This window comes from Adiantum capillus-veneris, chromosome 9 (genome assembly GCF_014529385.1).
Source record: "Adiantum capillus-veneris isolate H3 chromosome 9, ASM1452938v2, whole genome shotgun sequence".
Classification (NCBI taxonomy): domain Eukaryota; kingdom Viridiplantae; phylum Streptophyta; class Polypodiopsida; order Polypodiales; family Pteridaceae; genus Adiantum; species Adiantum capillus-veneris.
This window is the reverse complement of record NC_140939.1, coordinates 15,928,357-15,954,256: the sequence shown is the minus strand read 5'-3', so window position 1 is coordinate 15,954,256 and position 25,900 is coordinate 15,928,357. Positions and strand designations below refer to the sequence as shown.

At 43.9% G+C, this 25,900-nt stretch overlaps 1 protein-coding gene and 1 pseudogene across 1 annotated transcript; both read left to right on the top strand.

The window, feature by feature from the left end:
• The first annotated feature begins 9,615 nt into the window (after positions 1-9,615).
• LOC147450163 (uncharacterized) lies at positions 9,616-9,843 on the top strand. The gene has a single exon (XM_086520665.1). The coding sequence runs from the start codon at positions 9,616-9,618 to the stop codon at positions 9,841-9,843; it is 228 nt and encodes a 75-aa protein (XP_086376791.1).
• Positions 9,844-21,604: 11,761 nt separating this feature from the next.
• LOC147450162 (uncharacterized) lies at positions 21,605-23,120 on the top strand (annotated as a pseudogene).
• Positions 23,121-25,900: the final 2,780 nt, after the last annotated feature.

The following is a 25,900-nucleotide window of genomic DNA, read 5'->3' as shown; positions in this document are numbered from 1 at the left end:
ATGAGCTCATTCTTGGCCCTAAAACCTCCCCCTCAGCTTGATAAATGATGTAACCATCGTTGATGTGCCATTTTGAGACATTTTTTATATTTGTGCGCTATTTGTTGACCATTTTATGGCCACTTTTAGCCAATTCTTGCCCAAATATGCCCTTTTTGTTCGTAAAATGCCCAAACAAGCTGTGGAAAATCCTTAAATTTGTGAAAAATTCCCATTGGTCTTAAATTTCATGTTGAACCTCATTTTTCCACTTGGTAAGCACTTTAGACACGTCTTTTAAGCCCACACACAAAACCTCCTATTTTTGGCCAAGATCTCTCGCATTCAACTTTCTAGAAAAAATGAGTGTGCCACTTCGAAACACTTGAAATTTGTACATTCCTAAAGAAAACTAGGGATGCCTTAATGTGTTAAAACATGCTGCGATGCCACCTTCCCGGCCTCGCCTGCCTGGGAAGGTATGTACATGCCTGCAACCATGGCATCCGTTTTTGCATATATCACACTATGTACATTATAGAATTTGGTCCCACACATTAAAAACATAAAGAGTGAAGTAGATATTTTTGTCTTCACATGATGCATGTTCCATGGCACGACATCATGGTGGTGGGAATCATTGTAGCTACATCCATAATGACTTGTTGGTTTGCAAATGGTGCCTAAAAGTCACCAAATAGCCAAAAGATGTGGTCCCACTTCCTCTCCCTCTTCGACACTAAGGTACTTGTCAAAATTGTGCATGAATAATGCATGCTCATTGGAGTTTCTTTCGTTGTTTTGGTCTATTCGATGATCACTTTATCATTTACTTATCCTCTTTTTACATACCATTTCTTCTTATGTTGTAATCAAACATCAAACAATGTAATCTCCTCTTTTGTATAAAGAATCGAGCAAAGCAACACTTTTTTGTGTCTCTAATTGTCACAATTCTATTTAAATTGTTGAATAATTTTAATTTTGAAGCTGTGTTGAAAGTTGGAGGTGTTAAAAATCAATTTGGGTGTTCAACTCATCCAATTTTTGTCATGCTATGTAGACGTTGTCGTACCATGGCATGTTTCTAATGTGAAATTAAAATTTTCACCTCACCTTCTATGTGTTTTGATATATGGAAATAAATATACAATGTACATAATGTCACATGTGTGAAACAATTGCCACAACTGCCGTTCTGTACATATCGTACATACCTTATCCGAGATTCATGGTTGTGGATGTGGCACCATTTCATGTTTTCTCTCATTAAAACATGCCTATTTTTTTAGAAGAAATATCCATATGTCATTTTCATTAAGATAGCGCATTCATTTCCCAAACAAAGTCCAATGCATGCGAACACTATAAAAAAACAACATTTGGCAAGCATGGCCATCATTGATATAGCTTGACTCCCGGGAGCACTCTATATAAAAAATGGGATGCCACCTGTGAGTAGAAAGCTTTGATAAAAACTCTATATACAACTCATATTCAGGAATATGACCCACCTTTATACGCTTATACGACAATCAATAAAAAAATTATCATACCCCTATCTTACATATAAAATTTAAGTCTCACATAATCTAACAAAGTTAAACTAGTCAAAGAGTGTGTAGCATAGTGACTCACAACGTTGGTACAACTCGATTTGATCAACCTCAAAAGGTGTCAGTGTGGCAGGTGCACGACAGTAGGTAGGTTGATGGTAGCAAGCTTGGTCATGTACTAGATGCAGTTTGGGGCAGGTACCGTAGGGATGTGTATGCGAGATATGGCATTTTGTAGGCCAATCATGGCTTTGAAGTCTTCTTACAGGAACTCGTGACGAGGTGATTTTCAAGCTCACACTATCGGGTTTCGGATGGCGGTGATATTATGGTGTGGAGATTGCATGAGGTGCCGTGATGTATGCAAGGTGATTGCCCAAGCTTGACAAGTTCAATATTCGATGGGCGGCCGTTGGTCCAAAGTATTGCATAAGTGAGCTTTTCTTTCCGATGGTCGGGGCAAGTAAGGGTGGTGGGAAGGCGACCCAAGTCGCAGGCTAAGTTTTTTTAACTATTGCCATGCTATAAAAAACAAACGAGCACAAGTTGCAGTCGACAGTGAACAGTGGTGCTATCTGGTGGTCAGACAGAGTCGAAGAAAGGAGAGCGGGCCATCTGGAGGGCAAGCAAGGGGCCAGTTTGCATGGCATGATGATAGCATTTCCAGAAGGAGAGCCACCAGTTGAGGAGGGGCTACAGCCCGTCACAACAAGGAAGGTTGCACCACTTGGGGCCATGCAAGAGGGGGCGCCATCCAGGTGGCGAGCAATGCAGCCAGGTCGAGGTGGAGTAGAAAGAAGAGGGCGCCATGGCATGTAGGGAGGAGGGCCGCCAATTAAGAAAATGGACGCCACCACTAGCGAGATGGCTAGGGGGGCTGGGGTGACCTGATGACACTAAGGGCTGACGAGTAGAAGAGAAGGATGCTGCATGAAGAGGGGGCCACCTACATTAAGGGAGTCAGGTGCTAGAACACAAGGAAACAAGGGAGTTCCGGGGTCGACAGAGTACGAGATTGGCGAGCTCCATGGGCTGTGTAGAGCTAGAGCTGCACCATGTTGCAGGGTGTTGAGGGAGACTGTTGAGGGTCTAAGGAGCGCTATTGAGAGTGTGGAGTGGAGGCTATAATTGGGAGAGAAGGCCTAGCGGACCACGTTAGTGGGGCTACCAAGAGGTCCGCAGGTGAAATAGAAGCCACGAAGGGCGTGAGAAGAAGGAGCTGGCATGTCTCTGCAATCCAATTATTGCTTGTATGTATAAGGGAAACTAGCTGGATAATAACCAGCTTGTTGAAGTTAATGAGTTTGAGGATAAGATAATGGAAGGTGGGCCGCCTCGAGCAAGAGAGAGGCCATAAGCAGGCTGGAGGAGGGGCTAAGGGCCACCATTTATGGGTGGGTGGTCGTCACCACAAGGCAAGGCCAGCGATCAAGAGCCAGTACTGCAGGGTGGCCATGTGAAGCAAATAGGAACTTATGCTAATCGATAAACAACAACTAATCTAACAAAGTAAATAATGAGAGAGAGAGACAATGCAGTGTAGCAAGGAAATGAAGCTAACTTGTATTGATAAAGTGAAATGAGAACTTGCACGCTTTTCAACATAACAGAGGTGCCTTTATAGACATTAGGCAAGGGAAGCCTTATTGGGTAAGTGCTAGGATGAAGGGACGTTACCTAAATTAGGGGGAGATGATTTAGGGGGTGGGTGAGATGATTGAGGCACTGAGTGAGCACCGTAATAGTGATAGGATATTTCACATCCTCCCGTAACGGTGAACACCTCATTACATGGGAGAATCCCCCCCTTAAGGAGGTGTGAAGGCAATAGGCACAAGTAACAAATTTCGACATGCTGTAGTTTGGGTGGTAGCAGGTACTGATTTGGTGAGAAAATCTGCCCAATTGTGAGCAGTGGGCACATATTGCAACTTTAAAAAACCATTGGCGACCAATTCCTTGATGAAGTGATAATTGATTTTGATGTGCTTCAATTTGTTGGAGAAACTTGGGGAAGCAACCAGAGCAATTGCAGATTGGTTGTCGCAGTAGCGGGTATGGCTTCTTCCGAGATAGGGTATGGAAGTTGAAATTCGTGAATGAGCTCTGAAATCCAGAGAGCTTCCCTGGAAGCAAGAGCGGTAGCAACATATTCAGCTTCAGTCGATGAAGAGGCAATTGAAGATTGTCGCTTCGTTTGCCACGATATTGGTGCACCTGAAAGAGAGAATATATAGCCACCTATGGAGAAGCAGCGGGGATCATCCCCTGCCCAATTGGCGTCGACATAGCCAAGTGGGATCATAAGCATAAGTGAGAGCATAGTGCTTAGTGGTCAAGAGATAGCGAAGTGTGCGCTTTGCAGCTTGCTTGTGTGCTTTGCATGGCTGTGACATAGCGCGAGATAAGACATGGCCGGTGTAGCAGACATCAAAGCGAGTGCAAGATATCAGATAACGAAACTGATCACAAAACTTGGGATAATGAAGAGAAGGCCAATAGAGCTCATGAGTGGGAGAGTAGGCGTCAAATTCAAGTGCTAAGTTGTGTTTGAGAGGAAGGGGCTGAATTCAGGAGAACAAGTACTCATGCCATAATAAGTGAGCAGCTCTTCAATGTATTTTACCTGGGTGAGTTTGATCCACTTGCCATAGGGGTTGCGAAGCACTTGAATGCCGAGAAAATATGTCATAGGTCCCTTGTCACTGACAGGGAATTGTTGTTGGAGACAGTCGATGGCACGCAATACCATGATTTTGGTGGTGCCGATGAGTGGGATATCATCCACAAATAATCCCAGAATGGCAAGGCCATCATTTGTACGCCAGATGAAGATATTGAAGTCGACACTGAGTCGCTCCCAACCACATGCAATGAGATAATTGTGTATGCGTGTATACCATTCACGTGCAGACTGTTTGAGGCCGTATATAGGCTTATTTAGCTTGCAAACATAGTGAGGATAATATGGATTTGCAAAGTGTGGGGGTTGGGTCATGTAAACAAGCTCGTAGAGCAAGCCGTGTAAAAAAGCTGTTTTAATGTCAAGGTGATGTAGGGGCAAATTATACTTTGCAGCTATAGCGACTAAAAGTCGAAATGCAGTTAGGCCTAGAACAGGGGAGTATGTATCAAAATAGTCTACACCATACCTCTGTGTATAGCCGCGAGCGACAAGTCTGGGTTTGTAACGCTCAATTCTGCCATCCGGGAAGTATCTTTTCTTCAATAGCCATTTGCATGTGACTATATTGTGATGCTCTGGTGGTGGAACAAGATCCAAAGTATGGGCTTCTTCGAGTGCCTGAAGATCAGCTTGAATTGCTTTGTGCCATAGATCTCCCTCACTGGAGGAGAGGGCATCGACGACCGAGATTGGCAGAATATTTTCGACTGGAGCGGGTGGGGTGGTCGATTGAAGTTCTTCTTGGAGAACAACCGAGAAGCTTGTAGCACCGTAAATATCTGCTAATGACCTTGTGCGGACGTGACTGCTAGAAGCTGCGTGATCAAGATGTTGTGCTGATGGTGATGAATCCAACGAGGTGCAGATGGTGGGAGATGTCGCCGAGGTTGATGTAAGTGGTTCGACCTCGTCGATCCCCGATGGAATAGGTTGATTTGAGGGGGTGGCATGAGAATCCTCCACTGGCGAGGGAACCGATGTCAAGGTAGTAGGTGTGTGATAGGATGACGCAGAGCGAGATGGCTCTCGGGTAGGGGTTGTCAGCAAGGAGGGAGCAGGTAGGGGCATTGAACTCTTGCGGGCGGTTTGGTAGGTCCGAACCATAATGGGCGAGGGTGGGGTTTGCAAGGCCGGTGGCCAATGGTGGGAAACACTGCCAAGAGGGAAATATTTTACTGTGTTTCGAGCTGAAAAAGTAGTTGATGATGGCGCAGCAGGGACAGAGGACCGTGTGATACCGCCAGGGGAGGATGGAGAGTGATAGGCGCCCAAGGGGCTCGAATGGTTGAGGAGGCGAAGCTATGGCGAGATGCCTGTATTCAGGTGGGCGAGGAGTCCTGGTGACGCTGCAGCCGGATGTGGCACAGCCTGGAAGAGTGGCGCAGCTGGGGAGAATGGTGCAACAGAACGCAGGTGAGGTGAGTGGCTCCGTGGGGTAGAGAAGGAGGGGTATTCAGCTGCAGGGGGAGGATAATGGCGTGGAGGGCTAAGCTGCGGAGGTTGGTGTGTGTGTGGAAAGCGAGCGGGGAGAGCTGTGGTTGAAGAAGGCTCGGGATGCATGGGGTATGCAGTGCGCATGGGTAGGAGTGGTTTCATGCGGGGTTTTACTCGGAGAAGGGAGGTGAGCAAAGAAATAAGAGGGATAGCAAGCCGGTGGGTGGACTTCATGCGGAGGAGAGTAAGTATTGGAGGGAGACGGGCCTTGGACGATGAAATCCTCATCAAAAATGACGGTTCTAGCATGAATGAATTTGTGGAGCTCGGGTTGATGGAGGCGATAAGCTTTGACTCCAAGGCGATCTCCGTAGCCGACGAAGATGGTGCGGGTGGCTCTTGGTGATAACTTGGAGACGGGGTTGGTTTCGAGAGGATATGCTATGCTACCAAAAATGAGAAGATGGCCAAGGCTCGGCGGGTTGCCATACCATAGAGCGTATGGAGTGGTATTTGGATTTTGAGAAGACGGGATCCGATTCTGTACATAGCATGCGGTGGCCGTAGCTTCTTCCCAATAACTGTCTGCTAGACTAGCTTGAATGAGCATGGCGCGAGTAGCATAAAAAATGGTGCGATTCTTGCGCTTGGCCCGACCGTTTTGCTGAGGGTGAGCAAGGATGGTATATTCATGACGAATACCTGCCGTGTGGCAGATATCCCAAAACTGATGGGAGGTGTATTCCCCGCCATTGTCGGTGCGGAGTAACTTGATTTTTCGATCATGCTGGTTTTCAGTCAGTGCTTTGAAGCGGCTAAAATATGTGATTGTTGAAGCTTTATCAGGCATGTAATAGACAGCTGTGAACTTGGAGTAGTCATCAATAAAAGTGAGCATATAAAGGTTGCCAGTAAGTGATTTGACAGGCAAGGGGCCATAGACATCAGAATGAATGAGATCAAGCAGTGCGGAAGCGCGTGATGATGATGTAGGAAAAGGTGCATGATGTGATTTGGCAAAAATGCATCCTTCACAGAGGGTAATGGGAGTGAGATGCTTGGGCAAAACCGAGGGCAAGCTGGCGGTGTGTGAGCTGATGTAAAACATGTTGAGAAATGTGACCGAGTCTATAGTGCCATTTGAGGGTGGTGTCGTGTGAGGAAGATTGTGCAAAAGAGCATGTGCAGGAGATGAATCACCAAGAGGGTAGAGTCGCCCAACTTGGGGTACCTGCAGATTGATATGCTTGCCATTGACATCTCGGGCTTGTATGTTGCAACCATTTTTGGTGAATTTAATGGTAATACCTGAAGAGGTTAGCTCGCTAACAGAAATAAGATTTTTCTTTAAGCCAGGTACATAATAAACTTTAGATATAGTAGTGCATAAGCCATTGGGTAGATTGATGGTGGCATCGCCATAGGCTGTAGCGAGTTGGAGGCTATTATCTCCGAGACAGACTTCTAGGGGAGTGTAGAGATAGGTTAAATTTGAAAGCCAACGAAATTGATAGGTCATATGGTGGGTGGCACCAGTGTCAAGTAGCCAGAGATCAGGGGATGAACTATGGAGAGTAGCGGCATATAATTGCATAGGATAAGAAGGGTTATTCTCATATGTAGATATATCAGCATAATGAGCTTGGCCATGAGAAGAGGGTGAAGAGAGAAGGGGCCTAGCCCCCCCTTGAGGGTATGACGGATAAAATTGAGAATATGCAGCAGGAGGCCAAAAATTACCTTGATTACGGGGTTGCCGACAATCCTTTGCAATATGACCAAACCGATGGCAATTGGTGCATTGCTTCGGACTTGAATGATGCTTCTTTCCATGGTTGTGGTGCTGACGAGGAGGGCTAGAGTGGTTGAACGTCTTCTTGCCGGGGTGAGGTTTGTGAGGTTTAGCCATAGTAACTAATGCCGTAGACTTTTGCGAGCAGTTGGTGTGGTCGCGAAGGGTTTCTTCTTGTTGAATCTTTGCTACTAGATTGTGTAGCTGTAGATTTTCCGTCGTGGCTTGGGTGGTGATGAAGGCCCTCCATGATGCGGGAAAGGAGGCCAATAGGAGCATGGATTGCAGCTCTTCAGGGATTGCTAGCCCTGATATGAGTACTTCGTCTAGAAGTATCTGCCAAGTTTCTAAGAACTTGGATGAGGACTGACCTTATGCATAGTGGTGTTTACCAATTTCTTGATCAGGGAAACTTGGTAAACGAGGTCAATATGCTCGTAGTTTTTCTCAAATAACTTCCAAATAGCATTGACGGTGGTGAGCTTCTTCACCATTTGGACTTGTCGATCTTGGGAGTGGAGAATAAGCTCCATCTTGGCACTATTATTTTTACTTTGCCAAGCATTGTAGACATCGGAGAGGACATGGAGGATGACTCGGCCATCATGCAAGGCTCCGGATTCCTTGACGTGAACGAGCAAACCTTCGAGTGCTTGGAAGATAATAGAGAGGGGCTCTATGTGCTAGCTATGACTGAGATGCAAGGGGCTAAGGCAAGTTCCTAAGCTCTACGAAGCTCTGATACCATGTGAAGCAAATAGGAACTGATGCTAATCGATAAACAACAACTAATCTAACAAAGTAAATAATGAGAGAGAGAGACACTTCAGTGTAGCAAGGAAATGAAGCTAACTTGTATTGATAAAGTGAAATGAGAACTTGCACGCTTTTCAACATAATAGAGGTGCCTTTATATACATTAGGCAAGGGAAGCTTTATTGGGTAAGTGCTAGGATGAAAGGACGTTACCTAAATTAGGGGGAGATGATTTAGGGGGTGGGTGAGATGATTGAGGCACTGAGTGAGCACCGTTATAGTGATAGGCAAGGGTTGGTTCTACTGAGGGGGAGCAGCGTGCAACCTGTTGCATGGAAGCAAAAAAGGTGAAGAGAGCCTAGGCCGTGAACAGAATAGGAGGGGTTTCTTGCTCGGATTCGGAAATAAAGGCTTCAAGTGGGAGGCAATCGTTGTTCCAAAGCAGAAGTAGACCTCGACCATGAGTTATTCGAATTCAAGCTCCACATCAATGGCGGATATCTATAGTTTCATGTTTTTTTGAGATTATTTGTAAGCTTAAAGGGGCCGACCTCAATCGTATATGTATATGTCGCATTAAAGACTATCCTAACTCTAATCAAAAGCTCATGATTCTGCCCAATCCATCTATTGTGTCTTGGTGGCGTCTTTTGTGTGTATGTGCTCGGACCGCACATAGCTACACGTGACCGCATTAAATCACATTGGGAGTTTCCGGCATGTCTTTGTGTACCTTTATGTGGGAATAAGCCCTTAGAAGGAGGGGATCTCAAGATGCATAATCAGGAAATGGTTACGGGGATATGAAAGGGTGCTCATTATTTCTACATAAGGAAGGGTTTCCTTTGTACGCTGTATCAAGCTTTTCTCATAATCAAAGGCTATGGAATCTAATGTATTCTTATTCTCTCTCTCTCTCTCTTGCATTTCTATGAGCACAGTCTCGTAATAGGAAGCCACGCCTATTACAATTGGCGACCACGCGCGGAGCGGACTCCTCGTTGCTGAAGAAGGAGGTGGCAGATTTGATGATCGTGAGTTTCCGTCTAAGGCAGATGATGACAGTCATTGGGGTGCGGCGTGCTTCCACGAAGTTTGTCCCTACTCCACCTGCCAATGGTGCAAGCCGCAGGGTCTTTAAATACAAATTCTCTTCATGCGCCAACGAATGGTGTCCCACTAGACAGCTCTGACTCAGAGATATGGGCCGCTTCTAAGAAGGTTGTATCTTCGAGAGGGTATAATGTCACTAGTGAGAGGGACAGGGACTTTTGAAACGCAAGAGAAAAGGATGGCATGGATTCTGAGACTTGGGCTTGCACAAAGGCTGATCATACAATTGAAAGGCCACGACTAGTGCTACAGCCCCGTTCGTAGCGCTGAGGAAACACTGTGTTGCAGGCGGGACCGAGATGAGAAGTCACCATACAGGCGGTGTGGTGTTGCGGGGCCTATTGGAGGATAGCCGGATTGTGTCGGTGAACGTTGCTGTGGGAGTACTGCATGTGGTGGTCTGGGTATTGCTCATCAGGTTGGTGGGAAAACACAATGCGGAGCAGTCTGAAATTCAGAACGTCAACAATTTAAGGCAGTCCATGCAAGTATCACATGCGGTTCACTCGGTTGTACCGAGCTGGTAGTGGGGAAAGAGGTATGTTGCGATGGCGTTCAACTTTTTAGAGAAGTTCGGTGCTGCTTTCTTCTGAATCCTGGCACCTGTGACAAGTGCAGGATGGCCAGTTACGGCCATGGTGGTGCGGTACAGTGAGTGGGCACTCCGGCAGTGGGAAGCGATGATGTTGCTGCTGCAGAAGGAGTCACCATTTCAGGATCTGATGCTGTACTCCTCATTGGCCAATACCTTTCAATTTTGCAGAGCACTTCCTCTCCTGCTATGAAAGCCTACGCAAAATGCGCGACAGCTCGCATGCCACAGCAGTGCGTTCTCCCCCCGCTGTCAACAAAAAACCCTCCTTTCAGTATCGCCTTTCAAGTGTAGATGCAAGAAGCTATGGTGCCGTTGTAGGGAATTGAAGCAGAGGAGGAAGGGATAGATCTCAGGAAATCTCTAAGCGCAACCAAGAAGCAGGACCATAGTAGAAGAGGCCAAGCTTGAAGAGGATGGCCAGTTGAGGGTCACATGAAGCAAGCAGAGAAGGTTTTCAGCAAGGGTTTGCTTGATCTAGTCCATGAAAATCCAGAGCGAGCCTCAAGGAGATGTGATGATCTCGCATCATAGGAGGAGCAAAACCGCAAAAAGCTCGAGCCTAAATAAAACATGTGCGCATGTCGACGGCAATCTATGAATTGATGCGGAAATATGGGCATCAAGTTTGCGAGTCCAAGTTTGCGGTGGAGATTTCTGGTTTAAGTTCGGATTGCGGCGTAGATGGAGATGATCAGTCTAGGAGCAAAGAGCCAAAGTGCCATTGTGCGGCATCGATGATCATACTTGCATCACACTTCTCCTGTCCCATGATATCTTGTGAAGAACTGCCGCCACAACTACCGCATACCGCATGACTCCTGATCCGCAATGTCCATACCTCCGTAGGACCGCATGTTCGACTCATGCTGTAACACCACACATGAGCAATAGGAATTACGGGAATGATTACCGGTAAACTACATTATGTGAACATCAAACACATAAAAATAGTGAGGCGGTCCGGGGTGGGCAACAAGAAGAGCGGCCTCTAAACACCCTTCGAGGCTCCCGTGCTGCTCAATTGGGGCTGGGGCAAGCACAATCAGAGACAACAACAACCCACAGCCAGAAACCAAACAAGAAAAGGGGCACCACCTAGTTGTAGATGCGAACTAGGATGCACGTGATATCTCCTTGTACTCAAACGCACAAAGAGAGGGGAATGCAAGATAGCCACACACACCAAACACAAATATTCACCATGCCAGAGAGAGGTAAAGAGCACATATCAACTTGAGCAACTCGGTCTTAGCCTTAAAGACTAGATGCACACAAAGCTCGATGAGAAATAGAGAGACAACACAAAACTTGACCTTGTTGCCAATACACAAATTGTCTTAGGGTCACGGGAGCCCTCTCACCGAGCACCCTCTTACAATTGACCTTTTAGGAAAACAATTCAACAAGCCCTCAAACCACCAAGCATGAAATGGCATAACAAACTTCAAGGAAAATATACCTTCAACCACCTGATTAGCCAACTTATCAAGTCAATTTGGAGAGAAGAGACGTAGTTGCAGCATACAATTGCACCCAAAACTATAAATCGTATTTATGCACAAGAGTAGGCTACAAGTGTGGTGAAGAGTATGGCATACACTCCACTCCTCTAGATGGCATAACTAACTTCAAGCTTCTCCATGCACCTATGTGTAATGATGGAATAGAGAACTCACGATGCACACACTCCACACAACTAGGCTTGAAGAGTGGTGTGTTATGTGTTGAGAATGGTGTGGTGTAGTGTAATCATGTGATGATTTACAAGGGAGAGAAGGGCTGTATTTATAGGTTTTAGAAGCCCCGATTAGGATTAGGCCTAATCAAGTTTATTTGAAGGAATAAAAGATTATGCATATTTTTTTATTTTTTTTAATGAGGGTGGGTCTCTCTTGTCCTTTGAGTCACATGGATGTGGGCTCAAGGCAAGAGAATTATTGAGGATGATAGGAGAGAGGATTGAGTGAATAATTTGGGAGTGCCTACTCTAGTAGAGGGTGCATTTTACAATAAGGTTAGTGGTTAGTAGTTAGTAATTATCACTAAAAAATATTTACAAAATCATTCACCAAATGGTGAGATATATGATGAGAAAAGTTAGAGAAGGGATGAGCTTGTAAAGAGAGGTTGAAGCTTTGGAGAAGTTGACATTCACCTCTTTATAGCACCGGAAGAAGAAGCAGTCAGCATGGCGAAGCAGCGCGTGTCGATGAAGCTATGTTATTTCAAACCTTAGAAAATTCATGATAAAAAGCCTTCATTTGCAGAGGTTATCCTTGGATTTTTTCTGATTTTTTGAAGTTCTTTACAAAGCTGAAGAGAGTATGGTAATATGGACATATATGTAGAGAGAAAGGGGGACACATAGGGTGTAGAAATGGAGGATGAAGGCTATGGAGGTGTGAGAGATGTGGCAATGGTGAAGAGGGTGAATTAGGACATGGCACTTGCAGGTTTGGGAGTGGGAAGGAGAGGGAGGAGTGTGTGTGAAAGAGGAAAATGATAAAGTGGAACAGGGAGTGTGGCTGCATAGCATGGGCAAACTGGGGTCCACCAATAAAATCAAGGCTCACAGGTCGTAGCTCAAAAAAATATGAGAAAATATGAGGTAAAATTTCAGCTCACGAGCTACAAATTTTGTTTGTATCACCTTCTCAAATTCGGGGAGCATGTGATCTTTAAAAATTCAGAAAAACCGACTATTTTTTCCACTGCACAAAGGTCCTTGTGAGGTCCTTCTTTGGATGATTCTTTTGAATACCTCCAAGAGAGAGCTCCCCATGGTGCATGCATGCATGCCACATACCCTTGACCTTATTTGGTAGGTCTATAATTGAAGATATTGTTGAGATCATGATATAAGTGAATAGTACAACTAAGAAAATCAAATATTGAGGGGTCTAAAAATATATATACATGTCAAATATAAATAATATAGGTGGAAAAAATATAAAGGGGTCAAAATAAATCTCTCTCATTATAAGTCTACCATAAAAGGATGACTATTTTTGGTGGTCTAATTTATGAGAGTAATAGAGAATAGATGTAGGAAGGAAAAATGACAATAGTGAAAAAATATAAACATAAATAAACTAGGTTTTTTGGATTTTTGTTGGGATGGAGTTACACCAAAAATAAGAGAAGCTTGCATGAAATTATTTTTATATGGAATAAAGAGTATGCAAAATGGTAAGAAACAATATAGTAATCGTGAGTCAATGTACATAGCATAAATAACACACCATAGGTAGAAATATTTAAATAAATACCAAAATAATTATGAAAAATCCTTTTATTTAGGCCCTCTATACAATGAAATATTTACACACAAATGGGCCATAATATAATTATATTTTTAAATATTGTTTTGGCTCAACTAGCCCAGTGACTAGCTAATTAAGGGTTTTTAAGAAGATATGGGAAAAGTCCCCTAACTCACATACACCTATGTACAGTGAAATGGTAGGGATAACCAAAATGTTTGAGTGATTTGATAGGGTGAGTTAGCTTACTGTGACAATTATGGAAAGCCGAAAAACGGCTATCATTAGCCCCCCCCTTAGATAATGGTACATTCATGTACCATTTATCCGACCATACAGCATGTAGATTGTGTAACGTCTGTCTTTGTCTGCTCTCATCTTTGAAGAACCTTTGTTGTATGATTAAAAAACCTTGTGTGATATGAAAGGTTCTTAGAGCCAATAGCAGGATGAAGTGACTGAGGAAACCTCCTCCATTGAGAAAGTTTCCATAAGCACCCCCCAGGATCAAAGATCTTGAAATATCTTTCCCAAAGAGAGATGTATGGTATGGAATCACTTACTGATTTTGGTTGAAGAAACTTATAGATTTTATTGTTGTCCATCATTGCATCTATCATTATGAATGTGATATAAAATATTGGTTGCTCTTCCTCCTGTGTAAATTTGATATATCTGCTACAATCTTCAAGAGCTTGTATGAGCAAATTCTTGAACTGTAGCTCATAAAATTCATTCAACCTGGGTAGGCTCATCAAGTCAAAAATTCCATGACCTTCATGATTTAGGAAAGCTTGATCCATGCTTTCAACTGCTATTGGAAGATATTGCAAATAGTTTACCACATAAGTAGATAATAGACGAAGGTTTCTATTGCTTCCAACACATTGGAAGAGAATAGATTTTGGTACTGATTGATGAAATATCCACATGTAGCAATCAAAAAGTTTTTCATCTATGATGAATACCAGAAGGATCACAATGTGCGACCTCCATACACCAAAGAACCAAATGAAGAAGGTTTGGAAACATCCGTTCATCACCAAGTATTCATGTCCTCTTCCACTTAAGAAGGTATGGCGCCCCCGATGAAAGGTATATATGAAGAGAGGAGAAGTTGACTTTGAAGAGGTGAAACCCAATGTGAAGATGATTGGGGCTTCAAAAGTTTGGATTTTCTTGCTAAGAGATTGTCCCATGAATGAAGAGCCTTCCACTAAACCACCATTGGAGAGAATGATACCCTTTTGACAGTTTCCTTTTATGATTTTATTTTTTACTACTCTCCCATGTTCTTCATCCCCTTCTAAGCCCCCCCTTTGGCAAGGTTGTAACTCCTCACATTGTACTACCTCAAAGGTTGATGGATTACTGTTTGATTTTGTGAAAACTTTGGCTTCTTGCATGATAGGTTTCTCCGTGCTTAATATACATGAGTCATACCATTGCTTTTCAACATCCTCAAACACTTCTTGAATATTATCCTCACATGGATTCAAATCACACTCTTCTACTTTGTTTTGGAGTTGGCATTCCATGTACACAATCATCTCTTTATGATCAATGTGGTCCATGATCTCCCCACCTATGATTTCATCTTCTTCTTCACTCTCTTCTTTTAGACAAGATACACTCTCAGAACATTCCATAAGATCAAGGTTACCTTCAAGGTCTTCATTCTCCATAGAGTCATGTTGCACAAAACCTTCATCTGCTTGGACTAGAAATTGATCCTCCGCCAAAAGGTTGGATGTATCCATTATTGAATCATCAATGCCACTTGAGATATCTTGTGTCGATTTTTGCATGCTTGTGATAAAGGTAGAAGAAAAAGATTCCACATTTGAATCTTGGCCACACACTTTAGCACTTGAATAATCAGTTGGCATGTAAGTAACTTCTTCAACATTTTTCGGAGTAGAAGGAGACAAGTATGGCAAAGGAGATGACTCCTTGATAGAAACACTTTCATGATGGTTGGTTCTTCCAGTATGATGGAAACCATTTTTGATGTATAAGTACTTGTGAAACTTCCTTCGGGCAATAGTGACCGCTTCTTCAAAGGTAGAGGGTCCACTACAAGTAACCTTAGTCTTTAGGAAAGGAGAAAAACCCGAAATAAATTGCTCCAGTTTTACATAATCTGGAAATGTAGAACTAAACCCATATCCTCTCCATTGACGAGAAAAAATATCCTCATAAGCGTAGTAGTCTTCACCATGTTGTTGAAGTCTCCCTAATGAAGCCCATGCTTTCTCCATTGTTGGAAATTTAGAGAGTCTGGTCTTCAAATCTTTGGAAATTTGGGTATACCCATCTTCAATCTAAGAAGACATACTCCAAAACCATTGCTCAGCGTTGTCTCTAAGGCATAGCAATAGAAAATCCCCTTTTTCAATGTCATCCCTTTTACCAAGGATACAACAAACCATTCTATAATCAGCAAGAAAATCATCAACATCTTCTTCTAGATTTTCAAAGAAGATTGGGATATCATCAAAGGTATAGCGTGTCATAGTCTCTCAATGCTAGAACCACACAAAGATTAGTTCCAAACAATCATTTTCTCTCATGACATCAACTAACTACACAAAGTTTTGAAAGGTCTCATGAATTCTAGATTCTTATGTGAAAATGTTTTTTTCCTTTCTTATGTTATGCTAATCCAAACCATATTCTAGATCAATTTTTGTTGCATTGAATTTGAACTCAGTCATACAAGTTTTCATGATTCATATAATCTTCTTGATTATGCTAAATTCAAGCATTCATGCAATACAACAACAATAAGCACAAAGTCAGTCCTCAGCGGGGGCACCAATTTGAGGCGGTCCGGGGCGGGCAACAAGAAGAGCGGCCTCTAAACACCCTTCGAGGCTCCCGTGCTGCTCAATTGGGGCTGGGGCAAGCACAATCAGAGACAACAACAACCCACAGCCAGAAACCAAACAAGAAAAGGGGCACCACCTAGTTGTAGATGTGAACTAGGACGCACGTGATATCCCCATGTACTCAAACGCACAAAGAGAGGGGAATGCAAGATAGCCACACACACCAACACAAACATTCACCATGCCAGAGAGAGGTAAAGAGCAAAAATCAACTTGAGCAACTCAGTCTTAGCCTTAAAGACTAGATGCACACAAAGCTCGAAGAGAAATAGAGAGACAACACAAAACTTGACCTTGTTGCCAATACACAAATTTTCTTAGGGTCACGGGAGCCCTCTCACCGAGCACCCTCTTACAATTGACCTTTTAGACAAACAATTCAACAAGCCCTCAAACCACCAAGCATGAAATGGGACAACAAACTTCAAGGACAATATACCTTCAACCACCTGATTAGACAACTTATCAAGTCAATTTGGAGAGAAGAGTCATAGTTGCAGCATACAATTGCACCCAAAACTATAAATCTTATTTATGCACAAGAGTAGGCTACAAGTGTGGTGAAGAGTATGGCATACACTCCACTCCTCTAGATGGCATAACTAACTTCAAGCTTCTCCATGCACCTATGTGTAATGATGGAATAGAGCACTCACGATGCACACACTCGACACAACTCGGCTTGAAGAGTGGTGTGTTATGTGTTGAGAATGGTGTGGTGTAGTGTGATCATGTGATGATTTACAAGGGAGAGAAGGGCTCTATTTATAGGTTTTAGAAGCCCCGATTAGGATTAGGCCTAATCAAGTTTATTTGAAGGAATAAAAGATTATGCATATTTTTTTATTTTTTTTAATGAGGGTGGGTCTTTCTTGTCCTTTGAGTCACATGGATGTGGGCTCAAGGGAAGAGAATTATTGAGGATGATAGGAGAGAGGATTGAGTGAATAATTTGGGAGTGCCTACTCTAGTAGAGGGTGCATTTTACAATAAGGTTAGTGGTTAGTAGTTAGTAATTATCACTAAAAAATATTTACAAAATCATTCACCAAATGGTGAGATATATGATGAGAAAAGTTAGAGAAGGGATGAGCTTGTAAAGAGAGGTTGAAGCTTTGGAGAAGTTGACATTCACCTCTTTATAGCACCGGAAGAAGAAGCAGTCAGCATGGCGAAGCAGCGCGTGTCGATGAAGCTATGTTATTTCAAACCTTGGAAAATTCATGATAAAAAGCCTTCATTTGCAGAGGTTATCCTTGGATTTTTTCTGATTTTTTGAAGTTCTTTACAAAGCTGAAGAGAGTATGGTAATATGGACATATATGTAGAGAGAAAGGGGGACACATAGGGTGTAGGAATGGAGGATGAAGGCTATGGAGGTGTGAGAGATGTGGAAATAGTGAAGAGGGTGAATTAGGACATGGAACTTGCAGGTTTGGGAGTGGGAAGGAGAGGGAGTAGTGTGTGTGAAAGAGGAAAATGATAAAGTGGAACAGGGAGTGTGGCTGCATAGCATGGGCAAGCTGGGGTCCACCAATAAAATCAAGGCTCACAGCTCGTAGCTCAAAAAAATATGAAAACATTTGAGGTAAAAGTTCAGCTCACGAACTACAACTTTTGTTTCTATCACCTTTTCAAATTCGGGGAGCATGTGATCTTTAAAAATTCAGCAAAACCGACTGTTTTTTCCACTGCACAAGGTCCTTGTGAGGTCTTTCTTTGGATGATTCTTTTGAATACCTCCAAGAGTGAGCTCCCCATGGTGCATGCATGCATGCCACATACCCTTGACCTTATTTGGTACGTGTATAATTGAAGATATTGTTGAGATCATGATATAAGTGAATAGTACAACTAAGAAAATCAAATATTGAGGGGTCTAAAAATATATATACATTTCAAATATAAATAATATAGGTGGAGAAAATATAAAGGGGTCAAAATAAATCTCTCTCATTATAAGTCTACCATAAAAAGATGAATATTTTTGGTGGTCTAATTTATGAGAGTAATAGAGAATAGATGTAGGAAGGAAAAATGACAATAGTGAAAAAATATAAACATAAATAAACTAGTTTTTTTGGATTTTTGTTGGGATGGAGTTACACCAAAAATAAGATAAGCTTGCATGAAACTATTTTTATATGGAATAAAGAGTAAGCAAAATGGTAAGAAAAAATATAGTAATGGTGAGTCAATGTACATAGCATAAATAACACACCATAGGTAGAAATATTTAAATAAATACCAAAATAATTATGAAAAATCCTTTTATTTAGGCCCTATATACAATGAAATATTTACACACAAATGGGCCATAATATAATTATATTTTTTAATATTTTTTTGGCTCAACTAGCCCAGTGACTGGCTAATTAAGGGTTTTTAAGAAGATATGGGAAAAGTCCCCTAACTCACACACGCCTATGTACAGTGAAATGGTAGGGATAAGCAAAATTTTTGAGTGATTTGATAGGGTGAGGTAGCTTACTAAGACAATTAAGCCGAAAAACGGCTATCAATAGGATAGAAGACAGTACACATAACACACGCACATAGCACCTCCTGCTTCATTCATATGTAATCCGGACACAGAGTTACTACAGCAGATGTAATGGATAACATAGAGGTTGGTTAGCTACATCAAAAGATAGGTATGTCCCCCATATACAACCGCTGCTCTAGTGCAGATCGAGAATAGTGCACACACTCCTCCTATCCTATGATATCTTGTGAAGAACTGCCGCCGCATACCGCATGACTCCTGATCCGCAATGTCCAGACCTCCACAGGACCGCATGTGCGACTCATGCCGTAACACCTGGCACGCGCAGTGGATTGTGCGAACCCATACTCAGGCCCTCCGGTTGGATGGTTCCGGTTGCTGATCTTCAATCTTTTCTGGTGAGGAGGAAATGTCAATGTAGCCAAAGCCTCTAAAATCTGCAGTATGGGCCCGATAGACCTCATCCAAAATATGTGGATCTATCTCAGTATGTTCCTGCCAAGGAGCCCGATGAATAAACAGCGTCGGCAAAGAAATAGATTGCGGCGCTTGCGGCAAAGGAGCAAGAGGTGTATGTAGAGGATAATAGCGAGAGAGGTATCTATTGAGAGTAGACCAAAATGGAGGGCATGGGAGTAGACTGAGGGAGAAAGAGTGGGCCAACGTCTCCACCCAAACACACCCTGCGCCGCTCCTTACGAAATCGATGAATCGTTTTCTGCAAACGAGATACATGAGCCTAGGCCTCAGCACAATCCTTTGTAGCTTGCACCCAATCAGCAATATAAAAACCTTATGGAACAACACTCGTACCTCTGTCAGTGTTGGATGACTCAGGTTGCTGCATCACAACCTGCTGAGTTGATGGCTATGCTCTCACCTCAGCAGATAAGCGTGTGCTCCAGCTCTATAGTTAATTGATTTTCCAAAAAGATGTGGAGATCCTATTGCATCTCCACTGCCAATGCATCCAAATCATTCATACTGATCATTACATCACCAGGATGCGACGCTAAGTATGAGGCAAGGCTATGCTGCATTTGCAATTGAAGTAGTTCCCCTTGAATGGAAGCCACAAACGCAGCATTAGCCTCGCAAAGCGTTTGTATTTCTTCATTCTGCTGGCGAGCCGTTGTAGTCAAATCTTCATTTTGATTGGTTAACTCGGCAATGCGAGCCTGCAAGGCCATTACCTGCGTTTCCATCTCATTAACTCTACCCTCTGTTGCGGGGGTTGGCTAGGCCGCACGAATAGACTCCGCAAGTCTGCTCAAAAAGGTGTCGTATGCCTGTATTTCGTCAGCAGGGTTTGCTGTCGTTGCCTCCCATGGTAGCGCTCCGGCCGGAAGAGGACCTCCTGTCGAGGCAGCCGCATTGGTGGTTCCAGAAGTTTCCGGTTGTGAGGGAATGTCCACAGCCAGAGAGCCTGTCCTAGGCGGAGTAGAAATTGCCATCTCTCCTGCATTCGGCAGCGCCAGCGTGCCACCGCAAAATCCTCCGGCACAGGAGATACAGTCGCAGGAGGTGGTGTAGAGAACTGTTGCTCCTCCCGGTCGCACTTGCGGGTTGCTGGTCCTACAGTGGCCATCTCTTGGGCTCCAGAGGGTACCACTGCCATCGATGGACTTGGAAAATCCTCAGTGCCAACATTCTGCTGCTGTGTTTCCGGCCCAACAGGAACTGCCAAACTCTGGGTTTGCGACAGAGGTGCAACAGTCCCTTGGACCACCAATCTGTCATCTTCAAAATGGCATAGAGGACGCAGAGCGAGAGGAAAAACTTCCCTTAAGGGAAAGATCAGTGCCAGCAGCTGGCCGACTTTTGTGTTGGTTGGGGTATTTTGCTCCAACTGTGTCATCACTCTTTGGCATTCTACTAGCAATCTCTCTCTGACAATTGCTGCCCAAGGCACTGGCCCAAATTTGGCCGAATGCAAAACATTCCTCGCTTTGGTCGAGATGGTATAGGTTTTGGCTTGTAGACAAATTGCCTCGAGAAACCATCTATACGCATCCCTGGTCGCTACATCTGACAACCCTGAAAGCTTATATTCACCTTTCACTTTCAATCCAAACTCCTGCTTTACATCTGCAACAGGAATCACATGAGATGCTCACACCAATCAAGGGATGCACTTGAGGGTTCGCGCAATCCACCGTGCGTGCCAAATGAATGTGCTCGGACCGCACATAGCTGCACGTGACCGCATTAAATCACATTGGGAGTGTCCAGCATGTCTTCGTGTACCTTTATGCGGGAATAAGACCTTAGAAGGAGGGGATCTCAAGAGTCATAATCAGGAAGGGTTACGGGGATATGAAAGGGTGCTCATTATTTCCACATAAGAAAGGGTTTCCTTTGTACGCTGTATCGGGATTTTCTCATAATCAAAGGCTATGGAATCTGATGTATTCTTATTCTCTCTCTCTCTCTCTCTCTCTCTCTCTCTCTCTCTCTCTCTCTCTCTCTCTCTCTCTCTCTCTCTCTCTCTCTCTCTCTCTGTGCATTTCTGTGAGCACAGTCTCGTAATAGACAGCCACGCCTATTACATTGTGCTCAAAGCTCGGAGCTTGTGTGTGGACCCTTGGAGTTTGCTTATAGAAAAGAGAGAGAGAGAGAGAGAGAGAGAGAGAGAGAGAGAGAGAGAGAGAGCATGTGTGGGTGCAAGAGAGAGCAAGAGATGGGAGGAAATGATTGCTCCGATGTTATATTGCTCGAGGTGTGTGCTATGTGTTGAGCTCTTGACAAGTGTTTGTGTTGGTAAGGTGCATATAGCTAGGCAGGTGTAGTCGTGAATTACGCAAATTACGAGCTTACTAGTAAAGCCATACAAAAAATTCAGTGTGTGTGACTCTATCGGAGTGGCTTGAGGTGCTGGATATCTGATGGGCTATAGAGTGGCATCTAGTTTATGTACTGTGTGTGTTCCCATTTCCCCCATCCCATCAGTGGTGCCCCCACTGAGGACCTGCTGATTACTCCTTGGTGAAGTCGAAGACGGTGTCGTGGTTTGAAGAGTAGGATCTAACAATAATGGCATGGTTAGGTATTTTGACTTTTACAGGTGCTGAAGATGCTGAGGTTTGGCTACAAGAATATGGTCTATTTCTGCTGGAGAGTGGCTTGTCAGAAGAAGAGGCAGTAGCCCAAGCTTTCCCACTCCTGGTTCATGGAAAAGCAAAGGTACGGTATGAGGGCTTGTAGGCTGAAGAAAAATAGGATTGGATCACATTGGAAGCGGAATTTCAAAGCCAATATGTGGCCAACAGTGGAGTGAAGTGAAACAGATGGTGGACAACCTAAAGAAAATCCTTGACGGTGATTTTTGAGCATTCGTGTGAAAGTTCGTGGCCATATGGAGAAAGTTGGTTAAGGTAACTGCTGTAGAGAATGCAAATTTCTTGAAGATGACCAAGTTTGTGGATTGCTTGCATGTAAAAGTGCGAGATAAGATGAAGAAGGTTTTAAAGAAGCAATAGGCAAATCAGGTTTTGGCAAGTCCATTGGTGCCAAGGCCACATGCTAGGAAGAGCTTCAGGTAATTATCCGACCCTTGGTTGATGCACATGTGGTAGCAGCGGATAGGCATGATGATAGAGTAGAGAGGATACCGTGTGGGCCTATGAGGCTCAACAGCTGCAAAGAGGAGTCTATCGAGTACCGCTTGATGTGCTTGACCAAGTGACTTTCGAAAAGCAAGCAGTGGAGAAGATAGCTGAAGTTCCAAAGCCGGTGAGTTTTGTGGAGAAATCCAAGGTGTATTCGAGCTATAGTAGTGCCTTGGATATGGATAGCACATGGGAAACGGAGTCAGCTTTCTCAAGGTATGAGACATATGATATTATGCATGTCAATAAGGTGGTCAAATAGCTACAGATTGCAGGTGAAGAGACATTTTGTGCAAGGGGTTGGGCAACCCTCTCTCTTGCCTTGTGATGGTAAGGCCATGTTGACTAAAGAAGAGTGCTTTGATTAAGCAGACTGGGGGTTCGATGATCGAGTGGTCGATGTGGATGACGAGTCGCAGGTTTTGGTTGCTAAAGCTATGGCGAGAATACAAGGTATGCAAGGCTGGCCTCCTTTTCCAGTGATGTTTGAAGAGTGTACAGGTGAAGATATGCCAGTGTCTGCTTTGGATGATCAGTTGCCACAAGTTGGTGCCATGTTGTTGATGAATATACTATTGAAGGTTGCTTTGCAAGTGCCGTTATGCCAGTTGCTAGAGGTTGCCTTGCTTAAAGACAATCATGCTATGGTGAGCTCTCTGGACGATGGCGGGGAGACACAGGATGCAAAAGATATGCAAGGTGTGTAGGTTTGTTTTGGGTGTGGAGATGCTCCATGTATACAACTTTTGGAAGGGTGGTGCTATGAAGGTCTACAAGACTGGTTGGCTGACAAACTTACATGTGCAAAGCAGGGAGTACTTGCCTATGTTTTACAGACAGATGACGATGATCAAAGCTATATTTTTTATCCTGGTGGAAGCTTCATTACAATTGGGAGAACCTATAGCTTTCCATTGGATCTGGGCGGGTGCTACAGCTAGTGAAAGTCTCTCTCTATCTATCTATACAATTGTACATACTACATATAGCTTCTTATTATACTATCATGTTCTCACTTCTTATGCGGTTTTCTAATATCTAACTGATGCTACGACTGAGCATGAATGCTCAATGAGGGGTTGGGCAATGATGGTACAACTCGATTTGGTCAACCTAAGAAGGTGTTAGTGGGAGGTGCACGACAGCAGGTAGGTTGATGGTAACAAGCTTGGTCATGTACTAGATGTAGTTTGGAGAAGGTACCGCGGGGATGTGTATGCGAGATACAGCATTTTGCAGGCCAATCATGGCTTTGAAGTCTTGTTACAGGAATTGTTGCCGAGGTGATTTTCAAGCTCACGTGATCGGGTTTCGGATGGCGGTGATATTATGGTGTGTGGATTGTATGAGGTGCCGTGATGTATGCAAGGCGATTGCCCAAGCTTGACAAGTTCAATATTCGATGGGCGGCCATTGGTCCAAAGTATTGCATAAGTGAGCTTTTTGTTCCGATGGTCGGGGCAAGTAAGGGTGGTGCGACGGCGACCTAAGTCGCAAGCTAAGTTTTTTTAACTATTGCGATGCTATAAAAAAAAACGAGCACCAGCTGCAGTCGACTGAGAACACTGGTGCTATCTGGTGGCCACGCAGAGTCGAAGAAAGGAGACCGGGCCATCTGGAGGGCAAGCAAGGGGCTAGTGTGCATGGCATGATGATAGCGTTGCCAGAAGGAGAGCCGCCAGTTGAGGAGGGGCTGCAGCCCGTCAGAACAAGGAAGGTTGCGCCACTTGGGGCCATGCAAGAGGGGGCGCCATCTGGGTGGCAAGCATGGCAGCCAGGTCTAGGTGGAGTAGAAAGAGGAGGGCGGCATGGCATGCAGGGAGGAGGGCCGCCAATTATGAAAATGGACGCCACCACTAGCGATGGCGAGGGGGGCTGGGATGGCTACCTAATGACACTAAGGGCTGACAGGGGAGTCCGGGGCCAGTAGAAGAAGAGAAGGATGTTGCATGAAGAGGGGGCCACCTACAGGGGAGTCAAGTGGGGTCGACAGAGTACGAGATTGGCGAGCTCCTTGGGCTATGTAGAGCTAGAGCTGCACCATGTTGCACGGTGTTGAGGGAGACTGTTGGGGGTCTGGGGAGCACTATTCAGAGTGTGGAGGAGAGGCTATAACTCGGAGAGAAGGCCTAGAGGACCATGTTAAAGTGGGGCTACCAAGAGGTCTGCATGCAAAATAGAAGCCACAAAGGGCGTGAGAAGAAGGAGCTGGCATGTCCCTGCAATCCAATTACTGCTTGTATGTATAAGGGAAACTAGCTGTATAATAACCAGCTTGTCGAAGTTCATGAGTTTGAAGATAAGATAATATTGGAAGGTTTGTACTCTAGCTATTCGTCCAATTCTGACCCATCCAAAGCTCTTGTAAATCAACCCTTGACATGCTCCAAATCAGTCCCTATCTATGACCAGCTTGATGCAAAATTTTATGTGTGACTTGATAAAAAACTTCCCCAAAATTCATCCAAGTTCTACTGCACACTAGTAACCAATTGTTACAATTAATTGACTCGGGTCAATCCCCCCCCCCACCCCCGTAAATATGATACCCCCCTCCCTTATTTTTAATCTTAGGATATAAATTATCGGGGGCCTGTCCCTAACGTATATGCTTATGTATCTTGTAAAAAACCCCCTCCCCCGCACTTACATGGTGCAATCATTACAACACACCGTGCAAAAATTGACGCAGATACCAATGACTCAAATCTTGTTTTAAAAGAAAAAATCCCTGGAATAAGCGTCGGAATCACCCTCGACATCGTACGTGGGTATATGTACCGATATAGCTACCATCAAAAAAAGAAATGGAACTTACACCAAGTATACATGCCCCAATATGGGCCAAAAAGAATGGTTCCATATCGACGCATATTCCGAGGCTCATAACAACATTATATCGATACCTGTACCAATGACAAAACGTGCAAAAGTGTTTTTGGGCAGAGAGGGCTGGGAACTGTTGTGCTCCATGTACTGCAACAACACAAAACAACCCTTGCTGCCCAAAGCAAGAGAGCCCAAGCAGCCGTGCACCACCTACAGTTTGATGCTAAAGAGTGAGTGTATACAAATTAGCAAAATTGTAAGAACAAGAGAACCACAAAATCAAAAGCTTAATCATAACAAGTTGCCAAAAGCATATGCATTACGTCGACTCCCAAACCATAGGTACAACTGCATGAATATTTTATAGCCATAATTAAAACATGACTTGAAAACCACAAAACCATAAACATAACCCAGTTGCCATATCATAACCATAACCATAACCTGCTTGTCATACCATAAACATAGCCTACTTGTCATACTATAACCATAACAAACAGACCATCGTTGCAAAACCATAACCATAACCATAACCTGAATGTCAAACCATAGCCATAACATGATTGTCAAACCGTATTTAGAAAACCATAAACATAATCTGCTTGCCATACTATAACCATAACCATGACATGTTTATCATACCATAACTAGCCTTTCTTGGTGGGCCTTTGCCATACATAATCTGACAAATTTTGGAGCGCACCTCGTTACTTGGTTAGTTCGTTGTAATTGTTGTCGCCTTGGGTTTGGTTGTGGTGACACGAGAAAATGAGTAGAACCTGTTGATAGGCACCAATAATACCTTAGCTTGGGACTTAATGAGCATTGTAAAGAGGTAAGTTGTGTCCCAGAGTGCTCCATACACCACAAAGAGCTGCTAAAGAGGGTATTT